General features: G+C 34.7%; 4 protein-coding genes across 4 annotated transcripts; all 4 read right to left on the bottom strand.

Moving 5' to 3' along the window:
- Positions 1 to 870: 870 nt before the first annotated feature.
- Positions 871 to 1,925, bottom strand: LOC107783131 (protein VACUOLELESS GAMETOPHYTES-like). Its single transcript, XM_016604106.2, has one exon. The coding sequence runs from the start codon at positions 1,849 to 1,851 to the stop codon at positions 1,102 to 1,104; it is 750 nt and encodes a 249-aa protein (XP_016459592.1). The 5' UTR covers positions 1,852 to 1,925; the 3' UTR covers positions 871 to 1,101.
- Positions 1,926 to 4,011: 2,086 nt separating this feature from the next.
- Positions 4,012 to 5,024, bottom strand: LOC107783133 (protein VACUOLELESS GAMETOPHYTES-like). The gene has a single exon (XM_016604107.2). The coding sequence runs from the start codon at positions 4,959 to 4,961 to the stop codon at positions 4,206 to 4,208; it is 756 nt and encodes a 251-aa protein (XP_016459593.1). The 5' UTR covers positions 4,962 to 5,024; the 3' UTR covers positions 4,012 to 4,205.
- A 2,129-nt stretch (positions 5,025 to 7,153) lies between these two features.
- LOC142173897 (protein VACUOLELESS GAMETOPHYTES-like) lies at positions 7,154 to 8,272 on the bottom strand. Its single transcript, XM_075239814.1, has one exon. The coding sequence runs from the start codon at positions 8,084 to 8,086 to the stop codon at positions 7,319 to 7,321; it is 768 nt and encodes a 255-aa protein (XP_075095915.1). The 5' UTR covers positions 8,087 to 8,272; the 3' UTR covers positions 7,154 to 7,318.
- A 1,204-nt stretch (positions 8,273 to 9,476) lies between these two features.
- On the bottom strand, positions 9,477 to 10,506 carry LOC107783130 (protein VACUOLELESS GAMETOPHYTES-like). The gene has a single exon (XM_075239815.1). It carries the CDS (start codon positions 10,408 to 10,410, stop codon positions 9,640 to 9,642), a length of 771 nt encoding a protein of 256 aa, XP_075095916.1. The 5' UTR covers positions 10,411 to 10,506; the 3' UTR covers positions 9,477 to 9,639.
- Positions 10,507 to 10,858: the final 352 nt, after the last annotated feature.

A 10,858-nucleotide genomic window follows, 5' to 3' on the forward strand; every position in this document is an offset into this window, starting at 1 on the left:
AAATGTAACAAAGCTAAAAAATATATATTTAATTTCTAAAAATATTACAGAGTAGAAGGTGATAAAAATTTAAATATAGTAAAAGATTAGGTGCCCACATAGCTAATATATCGTACATCTAGGCTAAATTAAGATTTGATTTTGGTTTTGGTAGAGTGGATTGATAAATCATCCTATATATAACTGCAAATTAAGTATGCAGGTGAGTGGTGATGGCTACCAGATTATATTGATGCTACTAATGGAGCTTTGGAATTGGTTGTAAATCTTTCTATCTTCTCTGTCTTCTTATTCTTGTTTTTTCTTTCTTAAATCTCTATAAATTGATCCAATTAGTAATTTTTTTAACAACTTGTTTGGATGGTTGTCACATATTGTATTGTATCGTATTGTTACTTTAAATACGATGTTTGTTTTGATTGTTACTTAAATTTTATTGTATCGTATCGTTAAATCCGTCGTTACGACAAAATGTGCCACGTAACGACCGATTTTGTGTTGTCGCGTCGTTACCTTGTCTTTTCTCTCAATCTCACCCTTCATTATTATTAAATAATTTTATTTTATCATTTATCTTACATTTTTATATACCGTATCATAATTTTTAAAAAATAATATTACAAGTTTATTCTTCATATTGCTTGTGTGTGATATCATAAAACGACGACGAACGATATAATCTATCAAAATATTATATTTATCAAACGATACAGCACAATACAATACAATACATTATGAAACGATACGTAACAATCATCCAAACAAGCATAAAGGATCTCTCATGATGACTGATGCTGATCATATTATTGTACCAAGTACTAACAAAGGCACTAATGTTTGACCCAATAAAAAGAACAAAACCCGCGAAAATCAAACAAACATTGTCATAGATAAACATAGAAACCGTAAAGGAAATGAACAAACTTGATCATCAACGATCAGAAATACAAAAGTTAAAAAATAGTACTCGAAAGAGAAAGAACACAACAACAGAGCATTTATTTTTGCAAGAAATTAAAACTGAACGTCTTCAAATTAAGCGGATGCATTAAATGGTGACGATACAGTTAGATGTAACTGTATCTTCGCGTGGTGGGCCGCTCAATCCCACAGTGAAAGAGCAGCCGCTCTTCCTTGAGCCTCAATCCGAGCACGAATTTGAGCTGCAATAATCTGTTCATGTGCTTCATTAGCTGCATTTATCATCTCCACTGCTGAATTTGTATTTGGATCTGGACTTTGATTTGGATTTGGATTTGGATGCGGTTGCTGTATGGGGAAAACACCAACTTCAGGACTAATTGTACACGTCAAGTGCGACATAAAATCACAACCAGCGCAATAGTACAACCAATCGTCCGTCTTCATTATTACATTGCAGACATCACAACTATATACGATATTCTTATCTTCGAAAGGAGAACCAAAGAGGAGCTCCAATTGATGCGGGTGTTTGTCAACAAGTAATGAGCTCGGACAAGATGCACATTGCAAGTGAACATCAAATTCGCAACAAGCACAGCTAAAGCAAAATCCATTGCCAACAGAGCCACAAGCCTTGCAAGTATAAGAACGACTTGAGTAAGTTGGACTTGCGAGAAGGGTCAAAGGATGGGAAGAATGAGATGAGTGATCGAGGAAACGAGGAGCATTGAAGCAGTTCTCGTGGAGGAAATATTGGCAGCTACTGCAGCCGTAGAAATTAGGCTTGTTATTATTGTTTGGTTGCTCACAAGCATTGCAAGTGAGAGTTTCAACTTCTGTTGGATTCACAAGTTTCAAGATGTGGGAATGGCTGAAGTGTTGTTTACCTTGACTTGTTGAATCTCTACTCCAATTCCGTCTTCCCATTGATTTTCCTAGTAATTTTGTTCAATAAGGGATATATTGGAGAGGTAGCAAGTTTAGTGATTACACTGATTCGTAGTTACTTCTATTTATAGACATTAAACTGATTCTTAGTTGCTATGTATAGACATTAATTAACTACGATAATAACTTGGCCACGTTGTTCCTTCGACGACTTTGCTTTTATTGTTTTCCCCTTTACTAAGTCGTACTACAATATAATTTGGCCAATTGCTATTCAAAAACATATCTAAACATCTGTAGCATATTGACTGACTTAGCTATTATCCAAAATGGCTAACAGAATCTCTCTTTTTTCTTCTTTCTATATTACTTATATAGTTATGTACAAAATGCGAGCATCTTTGAATTTTGACTTAGACTAAACGCTGTCTACTTGTTTGTTTTCTGAAGTTAATTTCCTTTCCCATTTCCTTCTCTCGCTTAGCTCTCTGAGCCTTTATAGGTGGCCGTGTGTAATACTGTTGTTGGGTGTACGAAGAAAGTAACATATTGGTAGTCGAAAAAATTGTGAGTGTACATATAAGGTGCAGGGATCTCCTAATAATGTGAGGTCTTTTGGGAAAAACCGTACGGGTTTGATTCAAAGCGGACAATGTCACACAATGTTAATAGTATCATTAAACTAGTTTAGCCCAATAAGTGTGATATAAATAGTATTAAGTTAGATCCCCCGCAGTTTCGGCAAATTTCAAAATTGGGAAGTCAACTGTTTTGAGGTTCATGGAACTTGGAAGTATCGGTAACAGTTCACTGTTAGACTTTTTGCTCCTCCAAGTTCGCATTTGATCATTCAATATCGTAGTTCTGACTAATAATTCATTTAGACTTGTTCTAATTTGTATTCATCTTCTGAAAGTTGGAGTTTTATTAATGCAACTATCTCAAAATTAACTTGCCAGACGAACAATCATATGTCTGCCTTTGACTGATAATTAAAAGAAATATATTTACCTGATTTTTCAATCTCTAATTTGATCGTTCCTCTTACTGGCGTTACCGATCTTCTCAAGTTGGACGTCACTTCAATAAGATTTCACATACATATTTTTACTCTTTAATTGAGTCAACTAACTGTAAGTATAATTAAGCTATAGACTTTGAACTCATATGAAGATTTTTCCTCTAACGCCTCTTTACACCTTTTACGATAGACCCTTAAACGGATTCTGAATTCATTATCTAGATCATCTACATTAGAGATTAATGAAATAGGGATCGGAAAATCCATATTTAAATACTTTTGAGGTTAGGGATGGTTGCTAACTTGCTATGACGAGCAGTCTTCTTTGCATTAAGTCTAAAATTTCCTCCCTTCTATCCATCAAATCGTCATAGGGGTCGTTTGTTTCACATGCTGGTTATGCAGGACCAGAGGCAAAGACATGATTTGAAATTTATGAGTTCAAAATTTTAGTTCTTTAAAGTTACCGGATTCTAAATTAGTAATTCGCACCTATTCATTGAATTTCATAAGATAAATCTGAATTAAAACTACTGGTTCGGCCGAACCCGAAAAAGCGAAGGGCTAGCTCTGCCTCTATGCAAGACTATCATGTAGGACTGTTTATGCGGTGATAAATAAAGAATAGTTATGCAGTAGTTAATAGTATAGGGATTGTTATATGGGGATTAATAATGAGGAGATTGTTACGTGAAGCAATGGCGGATGCATGCACACCCATTATCTTCGGCAAAAACTTAGGTATATAGCATAAATTTCCCTGATTAGTATTCTCGCTTGACAAAATCATTAATTATATGAATATAATTTAATTCTTACATGAACATGTATTTAAACAACTTTAAACTTATTTTTTTTAATCTTTATTTAGTTATCCTATTAAAATTTGAGCATCCCGCTCTTCAATTTACTTTACGGCGGCATCAATGCAAGGATTAGATTTTTTCTTCAAGTGATCAATGCTTGTTTCTAAATATTCATTGATTGTTTTTCCACCCATCTATTCCTTCCTACATTATGAGATGGAGCTTTGATATTAAATCGATCCAATGATTTTTTTTGTTTGGGGGGGGGGGGGGGGGGGGGATCTCTCATGATGACTGATGCTGATCATATTATTGTACCAAGTACTAACAAAGGCACTAATGTTTGACCCAATAAAAAGAACAAAACCCGCGAAAATCAAACAAACATTGTCATAGATAAACATAGAAACCGTAAAGGAAATGAACAAACTTGATCATCAACGATCAGAAATACAAAAGTTAAAAAATAGTATTCGAAAACAAAATAACATAACAACAAAGCATTTTGTTTTTTTTGGAATTAAAACAGAAACGCGGATGCATTTTGATGATCACGATACAGTTAATTAGATGTAACTGTATCTTCTTGGTGTCCTGAATATGTCCAGAGCAGCCTCTCTTCCTCGTGCCTCAATCTGAGCACGAAGTTGAGCTGCAAGAATCTGCTCATGAGCTTCATTTACTGAATTTATCGTTTCCACTGTTGGATTTGGATTTGGATTTGGATGTGGACTTGGACTTGGACGTTGCTGTCTGGGAAAAACACCAACTTCAGGACTAATTGCACATTGCAAGTGCGATGCAAAATCACAACCAGCGCAATAGTACAACCAACTTTCCCTGTTCATTATGACATTGCAGATATCACAAACATATACGGTATTCTTATCTTGGTAAGGAGAACCGAAGAGGAGCCCCAATTGATGAGGATGTTTGTCAACAAGTAATGAGCTTGGACAAGAAGCACATTGCAAGTGAATATCAAATTCGCAACAAGCACAGCTAAAGCAAGATCCAATATTGCCAGCAGAGCCACAAGCATTGCAAGTATACGAACGACTCGAGTAAGTTGGAATTGGGAGAAGGGTCAAGGGGTGAGAAGGATGAGATGAATGATTGAGAAAACGAGGAGCGTTGGAGCAGTTTTCATGTAGGAAATACTGGCAGCTATTGCAGCCATAGAATGGCTTATTACTATTGCTTGGTTTCTCACAAGCATTGCAAGTGAGAGTTTCAACTTCAGCTGGATTGACAGGTTTCAAGACGTGGGGATGGCTGAAATGTTGTTTACTTTCATCTGTATTCTGATTCTGTCTTCCCATTGATTTTCCTTGTAATTTTGTTGAGTAAGTGAGTAACAATAACCTAAGGGATATGTTGGAGAGTTAGCAAGTTCAGTGATTACACTAATTTCGTATTTGTATTTATAGCGATCTACAACTACTATAATAATAGCAACTTGCCCACGTTTCTTTTTCCTTCAACGACTTTGCTTTCATATATTTTTTCCTTTACTAAGTCGTCTCTGCGACAACAATATAATTTGTCCAATTGCTATGCAAAAGTATATCTAAAACAGCGGTAGCATTTTGACTGACTTTGCTGTAATTAACCACTGGTTAATAAAATGCAGAGCATCGTATATAAATATTGAGTTAGACTAATTAAACATTGCCCCTTGTTTGTTTTCGAAGTCAATGCTTAATGTATTCACAACTGCTTAATTTCCTTTTTCATTTTCTTCTGGCTTTATAGGTAGTGGTGTGTGATATGAATAGTAAGTTAAATCCTCCGCAATTTCGGCAATTCCAAGTTGGCATTTGATCATTGTTGCTGGGAAAAGGGCCAAATATACCCAGTATATTGTCTATATTTAACCTCTGTTATATTATCCGGTAAAAATTTATCCCTATCGTTATACTATCCGACCAAATTTATCCCTGCCATCAACAAACTTTTAAAAATTTACCCTTTGATTTGTTAGGTAATCCAAAATCTCCCAATTTTCTTTTATTTAAATCACTTGTTGTTTTCTTGCTCCAATATCTTCATAAATTACTATTGGTGTGAAAGCTAAAGGTACTAGATTATACAAATTATTCATGGATAATTTTAATTACCATTGCACCCACTTCTCTTCTTGTGATAATGGGTTTGAAATTGGTTTAAAAGTTTATTTATTTTTCAACCATATACATACCATAGAATTTAGTGGATCTTTTATTGTGTATTATATATAGCTGCTCATCATGTATGTACATGTATATTTTTTTATTGTCTAGTTAGTTTAAAGTTCAATTGACTAACTTTAGAGTGCACAATGCGTAGATATTTGATTAAAGCAAAATTGAATTCGACAATTTAAAGTCTCCAAGGAACTTCAACTAATATCACTAATATTTGTAAAGTCTACGTACCTTTGGTGCAACGTTCATTAAAGTTGGGGTGTTATAAATACTTTTGGAATTTAGACAAACTACCTAATTTAGATTCTACAATTACTATACTTTGTTTACTAACCGTTATATTATTTTAATATTTCTTTTTTTTTTCAATTAAGAAAGCATGTAAATGTCAACTATTTCGAAAATAGTGGATCAAAAAGAAGAATAAATGACTTAATTAAAATAATTTGGGAGATTCTGAGTCACCTAACGGATTGAGGGGTAACTTTTAAAGTTTGCTGATGGTAGGCAGTGGCGGAGCCACCTTATATGAAGGGGTGTCAAATGACACACCTTCGCATGAAAAATACACTGTGTAGCTAGGTAAAAAATAAATTATATGTAAATATACTATGTATTGACTACATTTAATTTCCTGGTATGTTTACTTTTATATATTTTGACACCCCTTAACGAAAATTCTGGCTCCGCCATTGATGGTAGAATAGTATAACGGTATGGATAAATTTAACCGAATAGTACAACGGAGGTTAAATTTAGATAATATTTGAAAGTAGAGGGATAAAAGAACGAGAAAAATAATTGGGAAAGTTTCATAATATACCCATTTGTAACACTCGCTTTCACGATTATATCAAATATTCAAAAAGTATTGTACTCTATATACCTCCAAATATTCTTACATATTCTAAAACATACCTCAATATCCTAAAACTCTAATTTCCTCCCTTCCACCCATCAAATTCCCTTCTTTTAGCTTTTCTGGTTTCATGATCTTTTATTTTGGCAAAACTGCAGCTTTAACCCTTGTGTTATAGGGCTAGTGCATATGTTAGTCCGATTCTCAGTTGTTGTGCACAAATCATGTGTGGAACACTGTTGCAATGACGGGGTTAAGAACGAAAAAACTAAGGCTTAAAGATAGGGAAGAACTTATTTTCACAACTGTGCATGATTAAATTTTGAAATTACTTTTATTATTATATGCCGAAGTTCAAATTGCTCCTATTTTACTTTTTTTCTTTTACTTTGAAATCTAATTCTGTTTGTCACCTACTATTTTATTTTAATTATCAGAAATTTATTATTTTTTTAGTGTGAACATTGGCAACTTATTGAAGTTACCTGATATAATTTGTTAATAGTAGCTGTTAATAACATTTGATTTTGAAGAAAGTATCTGAAAGAGAAATAATTTAATAGAGTATTTATTTTTGCAATTAAACTTGAACGTCAAAATATAAGGCATAAGGTGAAGTTTAACATTTACACAGTTAAAAGTAACTGTATCTTCGTGGTGGCCCGACCAAGTCCAGAGCAGCCTCTCCTGCTCGTGCCGCAAACTGAGCACGAATTTGAGCTGCAATAATCTGCTGATGAGCTTCATTAGCTGCATTTATCATCTCCAATGTTTGATTTGGATTTGGATTTGTGTTCGGATTTTGATTTGGAATTGGACGCTGCTGTCTCGGGAACACACCAACTTCAGGACTAATTGCACAGTATAAATGAGATGCAAAATCACAACCAGCGCAGTAGTAAAGCCAATTGTCGCAGTTCATTATTACATTGCAGACATCACAAATATATACGATACTCTTATCATCGTAAGGAGAACCGAAGTGGAGCTCCAATTGATGTGGATGTTCGTCAATAAGTATTGAGCTTGGACAAGATGCACATTGCAAGTGGATATCGAATTCGCAACAAGCACAGCTAAAGCAGAATCCATTACCAGCAGAGCCACAAGCTGTGCAAATATAGGAACGGATCGAGTAAGTTGGAATTGGGAGAAGAGTCAAAGGATGGGAAGAATGAGATGAATGATTGAGAAAACGAGGAGCGTTAAAGCAGTTTTCATGAAGGAAATATTGACAGCTATTGCAGCCATAGAATGGCTTATTACTAATGTTTTTTCGCTCACAAGCATTGCAAGTGAGAGTTTCAGCTTCAGTTGGATTCACAATTTTCAGGATATGGGAGTGGCTGAAGTGTTGTTTACCTTGATTTGTTGAATCTGTACTCTGATTCTGTCTTCCCATTGATTTTCCTTGTAATTATACTGAAATAAGGAGTAATCAATAAGAGGGTGGTACAGTAGAAGTATTGGAGAGCTAGCAAGTTCAGTGATTACACTAATTCGTAGTATTTTTATTTATAGTTATTTAACTAATAGCAACTTAGCCACGTTGTTTCCTTCGACGACTTTGCTTTCATTTTTTCCCCCTTTATTAAGTCGTCTATTGGAATAACTTGGCCAATTGCGACGCAGATGTCTATTTAAACAGCTGTAGAATATTATCCAATGGTTACGAAAATTAAATGGCATATTTTGACTTTGACTAAACTTTACCTTCTTGTTTGTTTTTTGAAGTCAATGCTTGAAAAGACTGATTGGTGAAGGATGTATTCACCACTGCTTAATTTCCTTTTTCATTTTTCTTCTTAGTTCTCTCTGGCTTTATAGGTAGTAGTGCGTGATACGAATAGTAAGTTCAATCCACCGCAATTTCGGCAAATTGGTAACTTTGGAAGTCAACAATATTGAGAGTCATGGAATTCGGTGGCAGTCCACATTTAGACTTATTCTAATCTGTAATTCACATTTGAACTTCGTTCTTGTTAGGATTTTGTCGGATTTACTTTCCATATTTAAATTTTACCTTTTCTTGAAGGAAGAAAAATAATATACCATAATTAATTTTTACTTTTATGAAAAAAAATATTGAGCTCTTTTATATTTGACAGATAGAAAAGTCTGTCATGTTCTGTATATGCAGAACTTGAATACTCTTTTATGAAAACAACACGACTATAGTTGACAAAGCATATAAAAGCTATTTTCGCAAAAGCCTCTCAGCCAACAATCTCTTATAAGTGCTTTTACTACTGTAAAACTGGCCTTAGGCATACAATTATCCATATTATAAGAAGAATATAATCAGCATGTTAGTTTAAAATACACTTTGGTGTCAAGACTTGAATGTCTAAAGGCTTGTGAGCACCCTTTGAGGGATGATTGGGATTGCTGTGTAATATTTTTCAACTTTTGAATCTTCACTTGGATTATTGCTTCTATGATAAGAATTTCTTGTGTTTGAGTTTTCTCCCTCTTAAATCCTCATAGTTCTAAGTTAAGGTTGATATTTGAGCACAGGGTTTAAGTTTTAGCTAGCTATTTGGATTTGTAGTCATTTCAAATTTTTAATCCATTCTCCACTGGAAAGGGGTCACGTACGACGGATGAAAAATGATGTTTATAGTGCAAACAACAAACTAGAATCCGATTTATTTAGTGTCTTAAATTAGTTAAATCGTTATTCGGAGAAACAAACATATGAATGTGCCAGTAAAATACACTACCAGTTTTTTTACCCGACAAAAAAAAAGAATACCAAACAGCTGTAAATAGATAAACATAGAAACTGAAAAGGAGATGAAGAAACATGTCCACCAACATGAATAGAAGACATACAAGAGCTGAAAGAAAAGGTATTCCAAAAAGAAACAACATAAGAACAAAGCATTTATTTTGCAGAAAACTTGAATTCAAAGTGGATGCATGGGATGATCAAGATATAAAAGCAGTTAGTACTTAGTAGTAAGAGTATCGTCGTGATGGCCCGTCAATGGAGTCCAGAATAGCCTGTCGTGATCGTGCCGCAATCTGAGATTCAAGTTGAGCTGCCATTAGCCGCTCATGAGCATCATTAACTGAATTTATCATCTCCACTGTTGCATTTGGATTTGGAATTGTATTCCGGTATCGATTTGGATTTGAACGTTGCTGTATGGGGAAAACGCCAACTTCAGGAGTACTTGCACACTGTAAGTGCGATGCAAAATCACAACCAGCGCAATAGTACAACCAACTGTCCCTATTCATTATGACGTTGCAAATATCACAAACATATGTGATATCCTTATCATCGTAAGGAGAACCGAAGAGGAGCTCCAACTGATGTGGGTGTTTGTCAACAAGTATTGAACTTGGACAAGATGCACACTGCAAATGAATATCAAATTCGCAACAAGCACAACTAAAGCAAAATCCATTGCCATTAGAGCCACAAGCCTTGCAAGTATAGGAACGACTTGAATAAGTTGGAATAGGGAAAAGGTTTAAGGGGTGAGAAGGATGAGATGAGTGGTCGAGAAAACGAGGAGCATTGAGGTAGTTTTCATGGAGGAAGTATTGGCAGCTATTGCAGCCATAGAAATTAGGCTTGTTATTATTGTTTGGTTTTTCACAAGCATTGCAACTGAGAGTTTCAGATTCTGTTGGATTCACCAGTTTCAAGTTGTGGGGGTGGCTGAAGTGTTGTTTACCTTGAGATGTTGCACCTGTCCCTTTCTCTCTTCCCATTTTCCTTTTAACTTTGTTAGAGAAGTAATCAATAAAGCGTGTACGATGGATATATAATTAACAGAGAGCGAGCAAGTTTTCAGTGAGATTACACTAAATCGTACTAGCCTTTATAGCTATTTTACTGCATATGATAATAGCAACTTGGAATTTTGAACTCTTTTATTCTTTTCTCAACTCATCACCGGCAACAGTTAGGCCAATTGCTATACTAAATTTCTGTCTAACCAGCTGTAGAATTTTGACTGACTCAGCTGTTATCCAATGTCAACTAAAATGGCAAGCATCTCGGCATTTTGACTTTTACTAAACGTTGCCTTCTTGTTTGTTTTTATAGTTTAAATCTTGAAGGTTTTTAAATTATTAGTCCATTAGAGTTCAAGTTGTATGGATGGATTGATGGTACAATAAATATTAATATAATCATTATGATACTAGCTGTACTAGT

This window comes from Nicotiana tabacum, chromosome 19 (assembly GCF_000715075.1).
Source record: "Nicotiana tabacum cultivar K326 chromosome 19, ASM71507v2, whole genome shotgun sequence".
NCBI classification, from domain to species: domain Eukaryota; kingdom Viridiplantae; phylum Streptophyta; class Magnoliopsida; order Solanales; family Solanaceae; genus Nicotiana; species Nicotiana tabacum.

What these genes read in the sequence shown, in the direction of transcription:
- LOC107783131 (XM_016604106.2), bottom strand. Translation starts at nt 1,851, where the DNA reads ATGGGAAGACGGAATTGGAGTAGAGATTCAACAAGTCAAGGTAAACAA.
- LOC107783133 (XM_016604107.2), bottom strand. Translation starts at nt 4,961, where the DNA reads ATGGGAAGACAGAATCAGAATACAGATGAAAGTAAACAACATTTCAGC.
- LOC142173897 (XM_075239814.1), bottom strand. Translation starts at nt 8,086, where the DNA reads ATGGGAAGACAGAATCAGAGTACAGATTCAACAAATCAAGGTAAACAA.
- LOC107783130 (XM_075239815.1), bottom strand. Translation starts at nt 10,410, where the DNA reads ATGGGAAGAGAGAAAGGGACAGGTGCAACATCTCAAGGTAAACAACAC.